At 43.9% G+C, this 19,604-nt stretch overlaps 1 protein-coding gene across 1 annotated transcript in view; it reads right to left on the reverse strand.

Moving 5' to 3' along the window:
* Window positions 1-11,997, reverse strand: part of TTLL12 (tubulin tyrosine ligase like 12) — a 31,599-nt gene extending 19,602 nt beyond the window's left edge. Inside the window, exons 1-3 of the mRNA XM_032221561.1 lie at window positions 11,826-11,997; window positions 3,240-3,409; window positions 1,277-1,475 (exon numbers count right to left, since the gene is read on the reverse strand). Of these exons, the coding sequence (XP_032077452.1) occupies window positions 1,277-1,475; window positions 3,240-3,409; window positions 11,826-11,945 (489 nt within the window). The 5' untranslated portion in view covers window positions 11,946-11,997. The remainder of the gene's footprint in view (window positions 1-1,276; window positions 1,476-3,239; window positions 3,410-11,825) is intronic.
* Window positions 11,998-19,604: the final 7,607 nt, after the last annotated feature.

Below are 19,604 nucleotides of genomic sequence, written 5' to 3' on the forward strand. Positions count from 1 at the left end.
TGTCCCCCCAGCCTGAGTGATGGCATGTCGGTCAAATTTTTGGGAGGGAAACACAGCAGCCACTCGGTCTTGTCTGGGTTGAGTATCAGCTTGTTTGCTCTCATCCAGTCTTTAACGGCCTCAAGACCCCGGTTCATCACGCCCACCGCTTCATTGAGTTGGCACGGGGCGGACAGATACAGCTGTGTATCGTCCGCATATTGGTGGTATTTGATCCCGTGCCTCCGAATGATCTCGCCCAGCGGTTTCATGTAAATGTTAAATAGTAGGGGGGATAGGACCGACCCCTGCGGCACCCCATAAGTTAGGGGCCTTAGGGACGATCTCTCCCCCCCTACCAACACCGACTGCGACCTGTCCGAGAGATAGGAGGAGAACCACTGTAAGACAGTGCCGCCCACCCCTATCTCCCGCAGTCGTCGCAGAAGGATACCATGGTCGATGGTATCGAAAGCCGCTGAGAGGTCCAGGAGAACTAGGATGGAAGCATGGCCTCCATCCCTAGCTCTCCAGAGATCATCGGTCAATGCGACCAAAGCGGTTTCTGTGCTGTAACCGGGTCTGAAGCCAGACTAGAAGGGGTCAAGATAGTTAGCTTCCTCCAAGGTACGCTGAAGCTGGAGAGCCACCACCTTCTCAACAACCTTCCCCACAAAGGGGAGGTTGGAGACTGGACGGTAGTTATTAAGGACAGCTGGATCCAAGGACGGTTTCTTCAGGAGGGGTCTCACCACCGCTGTCTTAAGTGCGGTGGGGAAATACCCCTCCCCAAGAGAGGCGGTAACAACCGCCTGGATCCAGCCTCGTGTCACCTCACTGCTGTTGGCAACCAGCCAGGAGGGACACGGGTCCAGTATGCAGGTGGAGGAACTCACAGCTCGCATAGCCTTGTCCACATCCCCAGATTGGGGATTGGAAAGCTGCAACTATTGGGTTGGAAAGCTGCAACTATTCAGTACTGGTTAGGGCCAGGGGTGTCCAAACTTGGGAACTTTAAGACTTGTGGACTTCAACTCCCAGAATTCCCCAGCTGGTTCCCAAGTTCCCAAGTTTGGACACCCTTGGGTTAGGCTGTCTGGTAATCATGGGGATCAAATCCAATTCTATTGGAGGGCAGTAGGGTGGGAAAGGCAACCCTAAAATCCTGAAGCTGAAAGTTATGTTCTGCAGATCTCTCTTCTTTACAAGAGAAATGTCTGCTCATCACGATTTCACAAGATAGTTGACTTACAACACCAAAGCTTTAACAGTTTCAGTCACACTCTTATGACCGTACCCCACACGAGAGCTGATAGGTCTGGTTGTATCTCCACATTTCTTCTAACACTTGGTTGAGCACTGCCTCGTCTGGAACCTCTCCATGGAAGTCTATTCCCATCAAGTTGGCCATTCTGTGAAGCAGGCCAGGAACCTGCATCAGCTGTTGGCGGGCATGTTCCACACGGTACGTCCAGGCATGATCAACAAGAAAAATGCTTGGGAGACAAAGATATGTTAAACATAAAAGCTCATAGAACATAAACTTCTGCAGTGATATACCATATTTTTCAGAGTATAAGACGCACTGGAGTATAAGACACACCAAGATTTTGGAGAGGCAAATTAAAAAAAAAGTTTTTTCACTCTGCATACCTCCCAAAAATGGGTCGTTTTTAGGAGGCTTGTAGAATGCACCTGGGGGAGGGGCAAAAAATGGCCCATTTTTTGCTCATTTTTGCCCTCAGGAGCACTCTGGAAGCCTCCTAAAGTCTCTGCACAGCCATTTTTGCAAAGGGGGCGGGGTTTCGGTAGGCCAAAAATGCTGTATTCAGTGTATAAGATGCACTCAGATTTTCAGCCTCTTTTTTTAGGGAAAAAGGTGTGTCTTATACTCTGAAAAAATACGGTAAGTCTAAAAGCAAAGCAATATTGTTATGAAGTTTAGTTTTATTCCTTTTCCACTTCAGACTGCAGGTACCCTTTGACTTAAGATCACAATTGAGCCCAACATTTCTATCGCTAAGTGAGACAGTTGTTAAGGGAGTTTCACCTCATTCAATCATCCTTCTTGGATGATCAAATCCACCACAGTTGTTAAGTGAATCACTGCAGTGGTTAAATTAGTAACATGATTGTTAAGAGGAGCTGGCTTCTCCACTGACTTTGCTTGTCAGAAGGTTGCAAAAGGGGATCACATGAGCCCCGGACACTGCAACCGTCATAAATATGAACCAGGTGCCAAGTCTCTGAACTTTGATCATGTGAACATGGGGATGCTGAAATGGTTTTAAGTGTGAAAAACTGTCATAAGTCACAGTTTTCAGTGCCGTTGTAACTTCCAATGGTCACTCCATAAACTGTTGTAAGTGTTCCACATGGTCCAATCTTTCACTGCCACGAAGATAGATTCCTCCCATCCAGATCTGGCCAGGTGCAGAGACAAAAACGATCTTGACTTTCTAAGAAGAATGTTATTATGGCTACATATCACCCTCCCATTTTCCCACAGTAGAAAGTGTGGGAGGCCTGAAATCCACAAAGAAAAGATCGCTTGCAGCTCTGACAGGAAGTGAAAGACTATCTGTATTCCCCACATACCTTATATACAATTTTATTGAAGTTATCATAATATACAGTAAAATTGATAATGATGTTTAAAACAATTACTAAAATTCAGAGGACCTTATTTCAGGTAACAAAAAAAAAAGAGCAACCCCAAAATAAAATTAAAGCCAAGTAAATAAATAACAAAATGCAGTAAGAACAAATATATTAGCACCAATCCGCTCTCTCCAAGAAGAGAGTATTTGGATCATTTGGTGCAATGACAGAGAAGATCCTTTCCTACACCACACATTCTGGATCTCTCACAACTGTGGAAAACTGAGGCACCTACCCAATTTCCCAATCTTAACGGGGGTGGGGGTGGGTGGGAGAGAATGCTCTCTTTAAGAATCAATAACTGGCATTAAACTCTTAAATCAGTTAGCATCAGTGTCAACATTCTGAAGTTTAACTTCAAGCAAAATATTTGGTAGCAAGACACATTTGAAAACACGTGCAAAATGATGTGACAGTAAAACGATGTTTCATTGTGGTCATGACACATATCTTGAGGTGATGTTAAGGATGTGAATTAGAGCCAATTGCCCCTGGCCCTCTCCTTCCCCCATTAAGATGGGAAACTAACTAGAATCCTGATCCTGCAAATACTTTGAAAGCATCACAACGTTTGAAAGTATTTTCAAGCAATAACTCACCTATCACAACTTGATGCCTGAAGGCCATTTTCATTTGTGACTATCACTTTGTAGCAAAGTTCATTACCAAGATTGCATTTCCTTTTCCGTTCCTCCGTTTCTTCGTTACCTCTTTGTTCATCTGCTTCCTCCACCTGCATTATCCCAAAATATTCACCAGCATCGAAGACCTAGAATCATAAGCAAAGATATTGACAACTGAAGAGGAAACAGCACAAATTGATATGGTGCTTGTTAAATATTCTTTTAAGTCAAAGAGCAGGTAGGAGCACCAACCAAACTTGGCTACCCGTATTTTTTGGAGTATAAGACGCACCGGAGTATAAGATGCACCAAGGTTTTGAAGAGGCAAATTTTTTTTAAAAAGTTTTTGCACCCTGTAAACTTCCAAAAACGACCCGTTTTTTCGAAAATGGGCCCGTTCCCCCCCTCCAAAAGGGCATGACTAGCCTTTAGGAGGCTTGTAGAGTGTTCCGGAGGAGGGGGGGAACCGAGCCAAAAATGGCCTGTTTATCGTGAAAACAGGCACGTTTTTGTGAAAAAAGGGGTATTAGGAAGCTTATAGAATGCTCCTGGGGGTGGGGATGGGGCAAAATTGAGCAAAAAATAGACCATTTTTTGCTCATTTCTGCCTTCCCCAGCCCCCAGGAGCTCTCTGAAAGCCTCCTACAAACTATGCAAGGCCATTTTGGTGAAGGGAGCAGGGTTTCGAGAGGCAAAAAAAAAAATGCTGTATTCAGTGTATAAGACGCACCCAGATTTTCAGCCTCTTTTCTGAGGGAAAAAGGTATGACTTACGGTAATCTCAGAAAAGCTAAGCAGTTTCTAACTTAGCTAATACTTGAGGGGGACATTCATTAGGAAATATCAGATTGTGGAATACAAGTGGATATAAAAATACTTTATTAGAAGACGACAATGGCAAACCACCTCTGCCTTGCTGTTAAGGAGCTAGATGGCATATATTTTTAAACAGTAATAATAACAAAAATAGAAATTAGGCTGTTGGTTTGAGTTCCAAGCTTGGCAATCTGGCTGCAAATATTTTGTCACCATTCAAGGAGACATCGTCAATGTGTTTTGAATTGTGCTCATCTGTCAGAACACAGGCCTTTAAATACCTTTTTATGAGATACAGATTACTCTGAATGTTATTTGTTCGGATATCTCTGATTCATAAAAATTAAATTTTATTTTGTTGGATAGGTTCCAGTATTCAAGTCTGTTAACATCCATCTGGATCTTGACCGTATCTTCTGGAGTGTTGGCTATTCCTGCCAGTTTAGTGTCACCTGCAAATTTGATGAGTTCCACTTCTATTCCTTCATCCAGATTGTTTATGAAGATTTGGAAGAATACTGGGCCTAAAAGGGAACCATGGGATACCCCACTGCTTCCTTCCTTCCATGTAATGTAGTTCCATTGAGGGCTTTATGCTGAGTGCGATTTGTCAACCAGTTACAAATCCATCTGGTGGTGATGTTGTCTATCTTTTTTTTTAAAGCATCCAACCCAAGACTTCTGCATGACTGCAGAGAACAAAAGCAGTAATGATTGAACTTTGGTTCAATCTATGGCTTACTATGTGTTATCTAATTGCTCCACTTCCCACAAAATCAATGAGCCAATGCAGAGTTTGGGTAGAAAAATAGCTTATTCTCACAAGCATTGCATGACGTTATGGCTGTATTGAGTTTCAGCTCAGTGAACTTCTTTGTTAAAAGATTTAACTGTTTGGACTTGGCTTCCAATGTGTTGTCTTTAATTGTCTGCTTTGCTTTCTTTATTCTACCCTTCCTCCCACCCAAGCCAGCACAGCCAGAGTTACAGGTAGTTCTCAAACTTACGACCATAATTCAGTCCAAAATTTCTATTGCTAAGCAAGGCAATTAAGTGAGTTTTGCCCCATTTTATGCCCTTTCTTGCCGCCATTGTTAAGTGAATCACTGCAGTTGTTCAGTTGGTAACACAGTTGTTAATTGAATGTGGCTTCCCCATTGATTTTGCTTATTAGAATGTCATAAAAGTTCACATGACTCTGGGACATTACAACTGAAATAAATACATGCCAGTTGCCAAGCTTCTGGATTTGATCATGTGACCATGGGGATGTTGCAATGGTCATATGAAAATTGGTCATAAGTCACTTTTTTCAGTATCATTATAACTTCAATGGGCCACCAAAGGAATGGTTACAAGTCAAGGACTATCTGTACTTCAAAACACCCCAACAGCATTTGCTTGGGATTCATTAAAGCAGCTACATCTTTTCCCAAGATTAGAGCTATGGAAGCTTCTGCTGTACTTGTTCAATCTTGGAAAGAGACATGGCTGCTTTATTGCAGGGGTCACCAACCTTTTGGACTTCAGGGACCACTAAATTCATAATTTTAAATCCCATGGACTACTAATATGATCTGCTTAATGACCGGCTAGGTAGACGTGACAAGGTGGTCATGTTACTGGGTGGCCAACTCGATATCACTCACGTCAATGGGTGCCTTGCCAGCTTCTACTCGCCACTACTTGCCTGCCCACCCAGGCTCCTTAGGGCCCCAACAGGAAGCAGTTGCTGGAGCTAAGCAGCCACCATGAGAAAGAGTTGGCAAAACAGCTCAGTTCAAATTGGATCTGACTGAGAAGGAGGCTCAGCAGACATCCCTCACTGAGGACTACAAGCATAGGCTTTGCAAGCAGAGGGGAGACCTGCAGGAGTGCAAGGCCAAGTACCGGTGCCTCAGCAGGCTGAGATGGTCAGCCAGTTCCAGGCCATGATGCAGTCCCACTGGAACAAGACCCTCCGGCTCTTTGCCACCAGCGGCACTTCCCTCCAGCCCTAGCCCAAAGCCCCACACCAGGAGGCTGAAGCAGACCCCAAGTCGGAATTTCTACCCCTCCATCTGACCCACACAAAAAGACCCCAAAAGGGGAGATTCTCTGCAGCAACACAAACATTCATTGCACATATGTGACCCAGGAGGCGTAGTTTGAGGACCCCTGATTTATTGCAATATGAAAAATGCAAATAATTTTTCTGCCGAGCACCAAAATTTTCTCACGGGCCACCAGTTGGTGACCGCTGTTTTATTGAGTCTAGGTTTGTACAGAAGAACCTCTGGTCACAACCATAATCTGTTCCATAAATTTGGTCGCAAACCGATTTGGTTGTGAACCGAACCTAATTTGGGAAATTTGGTACTTACAAAAAAAAAATGGTGTGAAAGGGGAAATTGGCCGCGAAAAAAAATTTGTTAATTTTTTGGTGGGAACTCTATTTGGTCATGGTAAGAAGCATTTGTGACCAGCGTCGATGGGCAGCGCCAGCGGTGATGGGCGGTGGCGATCCCTGCAACATGGAACAGCTGATAGGAGGTATTCTGGGAAGCCAATCCAACCGCCAAACAGCTGCTTGTGCTAAATCAGGCTGTGCTGAAGCTGACCAGGCTGTTTGCTGATTGCTGCAAGGAGGCAAATTGCTAGGGAGCAGAGACAGGTTTTTTTTCTTGTTTTTCTCCCCAAAAGCTAGCTGCGTCTTATACTTCGGAGCATCTTATAATCCGAAAAATACGGTTCTATCCAGCAATTTCCATGAAATTACTTCCTTGAATCTCTCACCACAGAAGATATTCGTGACCAGAGGTTCTACTGTACTCTGAATTGAATTCACTGCTCTACCCAATCGTCTTGTGGGCAATTGTGGCATAATAAAGAAATCTTACTTTAGTTCTGCCTTACATTTGGTCGTTTAGAGAAATGATTAGAGCTAACATAGACATTGTTGGCATCGGTCAGTTACACTAGACAGGCAGTGGCCAGTTCAAATCAGACAATTTTATGGTCATGGATCAGGGATGAAATTCAGCAGGTTCTGGAGAACCAGTAGTGGAAATATTGAGTAGTTCGCAGAACTGGCAAATACCACTTTTGGCTGGCCCCAGAGTGGGGTGGGAATGGAGATTTTGCAGTATCTTTTGCCCTGCCAAGCCCACCAAGCCACACCCACAGAACCGGTAGTAAAAAAAATTGAATTTCCCCACTGTCATGGATAAATGGAAATGATATCATCAGATGAAAATAAGTAGCTAAATGTGTTGAGAATCACAGAATATACAGCGATTTCATAATATCCATCCATATTCAAAGCAAGCCATTGAACATCACCAAACTACAAATCTACGCCACCCACTGTGGACTCAAATGATTATGAAATTAAAACTTGTTCACAGTGAGCTTCAATGTGCTCTCAAGCAAATATCAAAAAAGGATCTTTGATACATTATGGGCAATTTCAGTGTAAAGGTAGGAGAAGGAGAATTTGCAAGAATTCAAGTTTGGGCTTGCTGAATGGAATGAAGTTTAGCAATTGTCTACTGGAATTTTACCAGGAAAAACATCTCAGTATAACAAACACATGGCTTATGTAACACAAGCAAATTTTATGCACATGGACGGAACCAAATGGACAACACTGAAACCAGACAGACTTCATTTTATGCCAACAATTCTGGAAAGGTTCAGTTGCATCTGTTAAGATACTTCCTGGTGCTGACTGTAACTTGGACCATCCGCTATTTGTGGCTAAACTGATGCTTAAACTGTGCAAGGTGAAAAATAGGAAATATCTCCCCCAAATTCAATGTGGACAACATTTAACCTATGCATGCCATAGAACTTAAGAATAGGTTTGAGCTACTGAATTTAGAAGGGAAAGACCCAAACGGACAGTGCTGAGAGATTCAAGGAAGTAATTTCATGGAAATTACCATATTTTTCAGACTATAAGATGCTCCGAAGCATAAGACGCAGCTAGCTTTTGGGGAGAAAAATAAGAAAAAAACCCTGTCTCTGCCCCCTAGCAATTTGCCTCCTTGCAGCAAACAGCAGCCTGGTCAGCTTCAGCACAGCCTGATTTAGCACAAGCAGCTGATTGGTGATTGGATTGGCCTCCCAGAACACCTATCAGCTGTTCCACGTTGCAGTGATCGTCACCGCCCATCACCGCCAGCGCTGCCATCTATCGCCACCTCCATGTGCCATTTGTGGCCTCTGCACATCTTGTTTTCAGCCTCCGGGCACCCCATTTTCGGCCTCTGTGCATCCCATTTTCAGACTGTTCCAGGCGGCCCGCCACCGCCTATCCCCGCCACCTGGAATGGGCCAAAAATGGGAGGCACAGAGGCCTAAAATAGGGCCCGTGGAGGCAGTGATAGGTAGCAGCGGCAATGGGTGGTGGCTATCCTCACAGCCTGGAACAGTTGTAGGAGGTATTCCGGGAGGCCAATCCAAATGCTGCTCCTGCTAAATCAGGCTGTGCTGAAGCTGACCATGCTGATTGCTGTAAGGAGGCAAATTGCTGGGAGAAAGAGGGCGAAAAGTGAGAGCTGGTGGGTGGGCAGGACTTCAGCTGGCGGGTGGGCAGGACTGTGTATAAGATGCACAGACATTTCCACCCATTTTGGGGGGGGGGGTCTTATACTAAAAAAAACGCAGTAGGTGTCACACCAAAAACTAAACAGAATTAAAATTGGCTATCTGATCAAAATAACTAATAAGCGAAAGACGGCCAAAGTAGTAAGGATCAAGTCAAAAAGCTGAGTGCAATTTTCGAATGTGAAGCCAAGAAAGACAAAAATAGGCAGTGGGAAGAAAAGCGTCAACATCTAATAGGAAGAGACATACTAAGGCTATGTTTGCTGTAGTGAAAATGACGAGATCCAGCTTTTCAGCACGGCAATGAACTGCTAAAGACCACAATGGGAATGTATTAAGTGTCCAGCAGAAGATGAAGAACTGGTGAAAAGAAAATACGAAAGGACTCTATAGCAGATGGACTTACCATCAAGATGATAAAGATGACAGCCCAATTAATAAAGAACCAAACATCTTAAAAGAAGAAGTAGAATAGGCTATGGAGAAATTACTGAGCTGGAAAGCTCCAGGTATTGATAAGTCTATCTGTGGAATTACTGAGACCAGCGCCAGTTAACATCATCACTGCCCTATGTCAGGAGGTATGCATTATATTCAATGATCTCAGGACTGGAAAAGATCTGTTTTTATCCCATTAGTAAATAAAGGGGCAATGACAGTGACTGCTCAAATGCATTGGCTTCTCTTGCAAGAGTCTGTGAAAAATCATTAAACAGAGGCTACAGAATGTCATTGATCAAGAGTTAGCTGATGTACATACTGGTTTTAGAAAGGGGTGCGGCATTTGAGATCACATTGCCAATATTAGATGGATTATGGAAAAGGCTTGTGGGTATCAAAAGGATCTTTAGATGTGATTTACCAATTACAGTAAAGCTTTTGACTGTGTAGAACACAATGAGCTACGGACAGCTTCGCAACTCACCTCATCAGGTCATTGTACACTGATAGTGACACAGACTGGTTAAAAATCAGTAAGGGATTCTGTAAGGGAATTAGATAAGGATGTATTTATCACCTTTTTTGTTCAATCTGTATGCTGAAGTGGTCACGTGGAAATTAGATCTGAAACTGCCTGGTGTTAGAGTGAAGATTGGGGGAACAACCATAATTAATTTGAACTCCACAGATGATATAACAGTATTGGCTGAAGATAAGAAAAATCTAGAAAAGAAGATCTGGGAAATCAAGGACGGAGTCTTAACAACAGGAAAACAAAGGTAATGAAAAGAGCTGCAGATGGACATGAGACATTTAAAATCAACAAGGAGGAAATTGAATTAGTTCAAGAATGTAACTTCCTTGGATCCAAAATTCTTTGCGATGGCAGTTCGACTCCTAAAATCAAACGCAGCATAACTTTAGACTGCTCTGCAATGGTTAACATGAATAAGATCTGGAAAAGCAACGATATCGATTGAAATATAAAAAGCAGGCTAGTTAGAGCAATAGTCTTCCCTAGAATGATTTATGGACGTAGAGTTGGGACGCTACAAATGGTTGATTGAATAATTGATGCCTTTGAACTGTAATGTTGGCGTAAATTATTGCGTATGCCAAGGACAGCCAGAGTAACTGACAGAGGAGTGCTAAATTGTTATAAAAACCAGACACATCACAAGAAGCTAAGTTCATAAACCGTGTCGGATTTTAATTTGGCAATGTCATGCATGCAAATTCATTGGAGAAGGCAACGGTGCTAGAAATGGTTAGAGGACAAAGAAGAAAAGCCAAAGCAAAGAACACTTCATAATATCAAATAATATCAATAATATCCAATCTGATGCAAAGTTGAACATACAATTGAAAAAAAGGTGGGTAGCCTGGAGATCACTTGCCTATAAAGTCATCAAGAGTCAGACACCATTACATACTAAACCACCATAATTGGTATAGTACATAAAACTGATTTGATTTTTTATTTTTTGTCTTGGAGTCATCCTTTTTCTTTTAGCCAACCTGTTGCTCCAAGTAACTAATCATCCATCCAACTGAAGCTAAGCAGCCTCAGCCAGTAAGTAGCCAGCAGGGCAAGATTTCTCTCTCATCCATTGCACGACAAAGGCCGGAGGAGGCGTTTGTAGAAGTCCAAACACCTGGGTTTCTCCACTCTTGGGTCTTTTCGTTCTTTTTATGAGAGTCAGCAAGGAAAGTCAAACCTCCACATGAGTTAAAATCCCCTGAGAAGAAAGAGGGGGGAGCCAACGAAAATAGAATGGAATAGGAACAGAATAGAAATAGGAAAGAATAGAATGGAACAGAGCAGAATAGGAATAGGAAAGAATAGGAAAGAATAGAACAGGGATAGGATAGGACAGGATAGAACAGAGCAGAAAAGGAATAGGAAAGAGTAGAATAGAATAGAACAGAATAGATTAGGTATAGGTATAGAATAGGGATAGGGATAGGAATTAGAATAGAACAGGAATAGGAAAGAATATGGAAGAATAGAACAGGGATAGGATAGGACAGGATAGAACAGAGCAGAATAGGAATAGGAAAGAGTAGAATAGAATAAAACAGAATAGAATAGATTAGGTATAGGTATATAATAGGAATAGGAAAGAATAGGAAAGAATAGAACAGGGATAGGACAGGATAGGATAGAACAGAGCAGAATAGGAATAGGAAAGAGTAGAATAGAATAGAATAGAATATAACAGATTAGGTATAGGTATAGAATAGGGATAGGAATAGGAATTAGAATAGAACAGGAATAGGAAAGAATAGAACAGAACAGAATAGTTGTAGGTATATAATAGGAATAGGATAGGAATAGGAACAGAACAGAATAGAATGGGACCTTGGAGGTCTTCTAGTCCAACCCCCTGCTTAGGCAGGAAACCCTACATTACTTCAAATAATTATCCAACACCATTATCCAACATTAAGAGGCGAAAGCTTCCCAAAAGGGCTACTGGGGGAAACTTCCCGGGCGCAGCAGTTTTTTTGCCCCCACCCCCAACGTCCAAAGCCATTGCAGCGCAAAAACCTTCCTCCTCTTCCCGCCGGACTCCCCTCCTTGGCCCCGTCCGGATAGGCCGTTCGCAGCGCGCCTTTCCTTAGAGGAACTCGGCGGGCCTCCCGAGACTTTCCGGCCCCTTTTAAGCCCCGCCGGCTCTTTACCTCCCGGGGGAAGCGCAGCCCGGCACCCACCTCGTTCTCCAGCTTTCGCCACAGGCTGGGCCAGTAGCGCTGGGGCACCGCGGAGGCGCTGAGCGCGGGCCCGTGCAAAGCCACGAAGGCCGCATACGCGTCATTCTCGCCCGCCGCCATGCCGCCGCTCGGCCTCCTCGCCCGCCTTCTCCCCCGTCTCTGGCCGCGGCCCAGGCGGGCGGAGCCTTAAAGGAAAAGCCCGGGCTTGCCCGGGAGGCGCTGTGGTTGCGGATGCAGATGCGTCGAGACCTTCGTCGGGCCTCAAGATTCCTTGGGTGCCTCTGCCCCGATGCGCCTCCCTTCTTTGCGGGCCGAGTCCAGCGGCAGCTTCTTTATTTAGCAGCGGACCGTTTTACGTCCCGTCGGATCCCTAACGGGGCTTTGGCCGAATCTCTTCAAAGCAGCTGGGAGGAAACTGAGGGACGAAGCTGCTTTGAAGAGATTGTGTGTAAACGCACCAGCGCGCATAAGTGCACCCGTGCATAAGCACACCAGCGTGCATAAGTGCACCAGAGTATATAAGTGCACCAGCGTGCATAAACGCAGCATCATGCATAAGTGCACCAGAGTCTATGTGCACCAGCATAGCAATAGCAATAGCAGTTAGACTTATATACCGCTTCATAGGGCTTTCAGCCCTCTCTAAGCGGTTTACAGAGCCAGCATATTGCCCCCAACAAACAATCCGGGTCCTCATTTTACCCACCTCGGAAGGATGGAAGGCTGAGTCAACCCTGAGCCGGTGAGATTTGAACAGCCGAACTGCAGAAGTACAGTCAGCTGAAGTAGCCTGCAGTGCTGCATTTAACCACTGTGCCACCTCGGCTCAGTACCAGCATGCATAAATGCAAAAGCGCACCAGCGTGCATTAATACTCCAGCGTGCATAAGCGCACCAGTGTGCATAAGTGCCTAAGCGCACCAGTGTACCGACTGTCCCTGTCCTAATATTCCCTTGTATTCGTATTCATTTCATGTATACATAATCATGTTTATACTTATATCTGTTATCTAATTCATGCTTGACGAAAATAAATGAATAAAGAAAAAAATAAATTGGAACAAAATGGGATGGTGGCGGAGCGGGGTTCCCAAGAGCTCAAGGTGGTGGCCGTGATGGAGCGCTTAAAAAGTTCCAGGTTTTAAGTGTTTCACACGTTAAACAAACATGGCAAGGCTGCTGCTATCTTAACTCTTTTGACACCCAAAGTCTGGAAAACGAACCTGAAGGGCTGCAGTGCCTTAGGATTTAGCTTACAAATGTGGGTAAATGGTATGCGTGTTGCAGGATTCAGTGAAGGTTTCAAGGAACCTTACCAGAAAATTAGTCAGGTAAGTTGCACATTTGAGGGTTTTTGTTTTTGCACGTTCTGAGTCTGAATAAATATAGGCAAGCGGCCTTAGAAGTCTTATAATGTTGCAGAAAATCAGGAGACTCGGACTGCGAGATCAAGAAATAGCTTTATTTGGCCAAATGGCTCAGACAGTGGAAGCCCACATTTGACGTCTGAGAGAGGTTCATAGGGAGAAGCGTGCTCTTATAACTTCCTCAAAACAGCTAACACGGAAATATTAAAGCATTTCAATTGGTTAAGTTCCTTATTGCTAGGCAGAAAAGCATACAGGAAACACTAGTTTCATTTTTTTTTCTAGGATGATGGAGGGAAGATAGAAAGTTGGAGGAAGATAGAAAGTTGGATAGTTTCATTCTGACATATGTGGCTAAGCCCTGTGTCTGACTTGCAAGCGAGACCTCCAACTGACTCAACCTATTTACAAGCAGGTGTTGTGGTTTGACATTTGAATTTCCTGAGTTCAAGTTTCTGGTTTTACTTCAAGACTCAGTAAATCAGTGGTGGGTTTCAAAAAATTTTCAAACCTATTCTGTGGGTGTGACCTCCTTTGTGGGAGTGGCTTGCCGACCATGTGACCTGATGGGAGTGGCTTGCCGGCCATGTGTTTTCCCTCTCTCTCTCTCCTTCCTTTTGTCTCTCTGTCCCTTTTTCCTTTTTTCTTTCATCTCTCACTTTTTCTTTCTTTTTTTTCTTTCTTTCTTTCTTTCTTTCTTTCTTTCTTTCTTTCTTTCTTTCTTCCTTTCTTTCTTTGTGTGAGTCTCTCTCTCTCTCTCTCTCTCTCTCTCTGTGTGTGTGTGTGTGTGTGTCTGTCTGTCTGTCAGTGGTGGGTTTCAAAATTTTTTGGAACCTCTTCTGTAGGTGTGGCCTGCTTTCCAGGTCCACTGGGAACCTCTTGGTTCGGTAGATTTCACGAATGGGTTCTACCGAACTGGTGCGAACTGGTAGGAACCCACCTCTGCAGTAAATGTATAACAAGATAGAAGGGATAAATGGGGTCCCCAGGAGATCCTCAAGTCTGACCCCATCTCATGTTCACTCTTATGCCCAAAATCTCGCTTTATGCCCTGCCTTAATAAAGATATCTTTTTCTGGCGTTCTGTGTCACTCCACTGAAAGAAAGCTCCAAAACAGCATCGTGGTCCCCTGCCAGGCTTGGAGTTCCAAATAACGAAGGTCTAGCATTAATAACATGGGGAGGAAGGAAGGGAGGAAGATACAGATAGTCCTCCACTTACAACAGTTCATTTAGTGACCAAAGTTACAACGGCACTGAAAAAAGTGTTTGATGACCATTTCTCAGAGTTGTGACCATTGCAGCATCTCCATGGTCAACGTCATCAAAATTCAGATGCTTGGCGTTTATGATGTCATAATATTTATGATGGTTGCAGTGTCCCGGAGGTCATGTGAATCCCCTTTTGTGGACAAGCAAAGTCAGTAGGGAAGCCAGATTCTCTTAACAGCCTTGTTAATAATGTGCCAACTCTAATGATTCACGTAGCAACTGCAGTAAGAAAGGTTGTAAAATGGGACAAAGCTCACTTCACAAATGTTTCACTTTGCAACAGAAATTTTGGGCTTAATTGTAGTCCTACGTCAAGGACCACCTGTATAAGCAGACAGGGTAGTCCAGCCTTTACTGTGTGCATCGGTGTCAGATGAGCCAGGAGTGAGATGCAGCCATTCAAATAGCCATTGGGTTGCTTTAACTGCAGCCCAAGTCCACAATTGTCCCCCTCTTCCCTAGTTGGAGTCCCACATCCAGTTCTGGCATCACAATTCTAAAAGGACTGTGATCGTCTGGAGCAGTTTCAGTGCTGGGTTACGACCAGTACGCCCCAGTATGGGTGTACCGGTGCCAGCCGGGAGCACCTGGTACCATTCCGGTACGGTGCTCCAGAGGGCCTACCCGCCCGCCCACACTCCTTACCAGTATTTGAGCTCTTCGGGGCTTCTGCGCGTACACACAGAGTGTATGGTGCCTGCACGATGCTCCGCTGAGCAGCTGGAGCGTCGTGGAGATGTTGCAGAGTGTTGCAGATGGCAAGTACGCATGCACGTGCTGCGTATGTGAGCGCATTCATGTAGTGGACACCGGACACCGTTGCACTGTACCGGTTGCACTGGGACCCACCACGGAGCAGTTTATAGGTAGGCTACCAGAACAAAGGCAGGACTAGAAACCAGACCTGGCAGGAAGCAGATCAAGACTTTATATGCACCACTCTAACCATTCGGACGATCCTCTAACTAGGATTCTGCCCAGTTCAGCAAACCTGTTTGAGAGGCATTACAATAAATATTTTGAGCAAACAATGGATGTATCTCAGGTGCGGCCTGTTCAGATGATATGTTGCTGATTGTGCAAAAACAGTGATTGGAGAACAGGAGTAGACAGTTCTGATTCACCAGTCACTATACTGAGTTGGTACTGAATATTTCTAAAAGACAGTATGCAAACGTCTCCATTCTTGCTTCTTGAATTCCTCCAGGGGAGGGTCATAAAAGTAAAGATAACAGGCACAGCTATGCAAAGCCCCACTACCATGGTAGTGACCAGGGGTGGGATTCAGCCGCTTCGGACTGGTTTGGGAGAACCAGATGCTAATTTTACATATGGTTCGCTGAACTGGTAGTTGAAAGGACTGGCTGGCCATGCCCACCCTGCTCCGCCCCTCCCAGGAGTCTCCACGTGGCCTGTTTTGAATGCCAGGCAAGTGCAGGGCCTACGCGGAGGCTCTGGTAGTGTGAAAAACGGGCCTCCCGGAAGTCTGGAAACATTTCTAGCCTCTGGAGGACCTCCGGAGCATCTCCAGAGCTCAGGAGAGGCCGTTTTTGCCCTCCCAGAGGCTTGAAAAAAGCCTCCAGAGTCTGGGGAAGGGAAAATGCCCCCCTTGCCACTGTGGTGCAGGAGGCCGAGTAGGCCACATCCACCATGGCCACACCAACCCAGCAACCAGTTGCTAAACCGGTTGCTAAAATTTTTCAATCCCCCCCCCCCCCCCCGATTCTTACTACCATCTTGGGCAAGTGGTTTTTTATTTTGAACGCCAGATTTCTCCATTCTATTCTAAATGTCTTCAGACAATAGAGTGAATGGCTGGTTAGCAATGTTCAGTTAACAGCCTTTTCAGTCAGCAAGGAATAAGGATGGCGCCAAACCGCCTATAATAATCTGCCCTGTTATGGAAGAAACTGTTTAGGGTAGACATCAGATCCCATTAGCTTGCAATCAGTTTTTAACACCTGTACTTTCTAAAAAAAATATGCTAAATGTGAAAATGTCCCTATGAGGTATGAACATACTTTCATTTTAGATTATTTGGAATTAATAGTTTTGTCACCTCATTCAGATTAATTTCCATAAAAGGCAGGGGGGGAATGCTCACTTAGCTTGCAAATGGGCTCACACTTGCACCAGGCTAGGAATATTCCTTGTGCAGATAGAATAAAGGGGTTGCCTTTTTTCCTAATTACTAAATTGAATCCCAAGGGATTTACATAAATTCCTACAAAGGAAAAATGTATAATTAGATTGCTTTTTACAAGTCATATATTAGCAGCATTAACTTTACAAGTTAAATGAAGCCCACGGCAGATTCCTCATTGCTCCATTCAGGTGTCTGAATATTCATAACCATGTCTTAGTTCTGCATATAAACAGGACCAGGGGTGGGCTGCTGTGGATTCGCCCGGGTTCAGGAGAACCCGTAGCTAACGTTATGGCTGGTTTGGAGAACCTCCGAATCCCACCCATGACAGGCCCCACCCACCACACCACACCCCTGCCACCCCGCCATGCCTCTCCCAGGAGTCTCCACGTGGCTTGATGGGCTGCACCAAATGCTAGCTATTTAGCACAGCAGACAGATGGAGACGATGCTGGAAACGTGTTTATTTCCTTGCTGTGTGTTCTTGCCTTGAACTTGTGTCTCTTCAGCTGTTGTCTTCACTTTGCCTTTGCCTTGGGAACTTGCTGTCTACTGGATTGGCCTTTGCCTTAAAGTGTTGACTTCATTTGAGTAGCTTTGGAACTCATTGGGATTGAGCTGGTGCTAGCATAGAGAATTGCTGGGGAATACCAATTGGAAGCCTTAAGACTCCTTACACCTGTGGTATGTGTGTGTCAGAGGTGGGTTCCTACCAGTTCGCATCTATTCGGTAGAACTGGTTCATCAAATCTACCGAACCGGTTAGAAGAGGTTCCACCAGTGGACCTGGAAAGCAGGCCACACCTACAGAAGAGGTTCCAAAATTTTTTGAAACCCACCACTGGCAAGGATCTTGCAACTTGACAGCTTTAAGACTTGCATGCTTCAATGCCAGAGTTTCTGAATAGCTACTTGGACCGACCTAAGTACTAATTCATAATTTCACATCCAGTCACATGGGCGGCAAGCCACTCCCATCTGGTCACATGGGTGGCAAGCCACTCCCACAAAGGAGGCCACACCCACAGAGTAGGTTCCAACAATTTTTGAAACCCACCACTGGTGTGTGTGCATGAGTGGGACAACACACACTGTCCCAGGATTATGTGATCACCATTTGTAACCTTCCCAGATAGCTTCTGACAAGCAAAGTCAATGGGAGAAACCAGATTCACTTAATGACTGCACAAGTCACTTAACCGAACCTAGTCACTTCACAGCTGTGGCGAAAAGATCTTAAAAGGGGGGAAAAACTCACTTAACAATTGCCTTGCTTAACAACAGAAATTTTGGACTCAATGGAATCTTTCCAGAAAATGGCTCTTTAATCAGTGGGGCTTTCCCCCCCCACTCCATTGGCAGATAGTTGGTTTTGCTTCCAAACTTGCCCAATTCCTGCCTGCATTTTAGAAGGTGCTGATTTCTGCTTTTAACTTGTACTTTTCAATTTTTCTTTTTGTTTTTCATCCTTGATGAGTGGATTACAAGTTAATTGCCTGGCTGAGTATGGTTAAGAATGCCATCCTCTTGATGGGTTACAATGAAGGATTTCACTTCAGCCTTTTGCCTTAGGGTGATAGGGACTTCAATTACTTTAGTTACTCATTGAAATGTTGTATATAATGTATTAATTTCAAAGAACTCTTAGTATTTTTTTTTCCTGTATATATTCCTGCCTCTGGTTCTTTAGACCAAGGAGGAGCATTTTTTTTAAAAAAAAATCCTTCTCTTTTCTCACTGTGGTAATTGTTATCTACAGTAGCTTATTTTATTTTATTTTAATTTTTTTAATTTTATTTACAAACATGTAAAATACACATACACAAAATTTAGATGTACACCACATTTACACAATACAATACGAACAGGAGCTTCCTGTTCTTTCTAATAGCAATTGCCAATTGATATTGCTCACCTTATATGGTTTCCTCTTCTATTATATTTCATTTGCATTTCACCATTCTTAACCCTCTTATCTTACTCCTCTGTCTGCTATATTGGCTGATTGCCTCTAGTAAATTTAAAGCACTTGGATATATTTATGTGTGTTAATTCTCCTTAACTACTATTTTTGGGCTTTGTTGTCTTCCTTCATTGATCCTTGTTTCTTTCCTCCATCCACCTATACCATTTATCCCATATCTGGTAGTATTCTATTTCTTCTTTTCCCTGGATTTCTTTTGTTAATTTGTTCATTTCAGCACAGTCCATAACCTTTCTTATTATTTCATCTTCGCTTGGAATTAATTTGTTTTTCCATTTCTGGGCAAAGGCAATCCTCGCTGTTGTAATTATGTGTAATACTGATTTTTTTTAATATTTTGCAGTCATTATTCCTAATTAAAAAAACTTCAGGTTTCCATTCTATTTTAACTCCTGTTATTACCTCTAGCCACTTTTTGATCCTTTTTCAATTTTTTTTAGCCTTCTCACAGGTCCACCATAAGTGGTAGTACGTTCCATGTATTGATTCACACTTCCAGCATTTTGGGGAGGTATTTGTTGAGATTTTAGCTAACCTTGTTGGTGCCAGGTGCCATCTGTAAAACATTTTGTACTGGTTTTCCTTGTATGCAACGGATAGTGTCATTTTTAAGTTTGTTCCCCAAAGTTTTCCCCATTTATTCAATTCAATATTATCTAGCTTATTTTAAAGTGGTTGTTTGAGAGTTCAATGCTAGATATTTCCTCCACTAGACCGATACGATCGCATCGATTAGGCCTCCTCCGAATCCCATCTTCTAGCCAGTGCAAACTGGCAACTACCCGGAGGAGAGCCTTCTCGGTGGCTGCTCCGTCCCTTTGGAACGAACTCCACGTGGAGATTCGGACCCTCACCACCCTCCAGTCCTTCCGTGCCGCTTTAAAGATCTGGCTGTCCCGGCGGGCCTGGGGTTAAGATTGTAGCCCCACTTGAATTGTGTGACTGTTGTGTTTTCTTTTTAACATGCTGTATTGTCTATTGTTTGTCTTCTCCCCCTCCCTCTTTTGAAT

This window comes from Thamnophis elegans, chromosome 7, assembly GCF_009769535.1.
Source record: "Thamnophis elegans isolate rThaEle1 chromosome 7, rThaEle1.pri, whole genome shotgun sequence".
Taxonomy (NCBI): domain Eukaryota; kingdom Metazoa; phylum Chordata; class Lepidosauria; order Squamata; family Colubridae; genus Thamnophis; species Thamnophis elegans.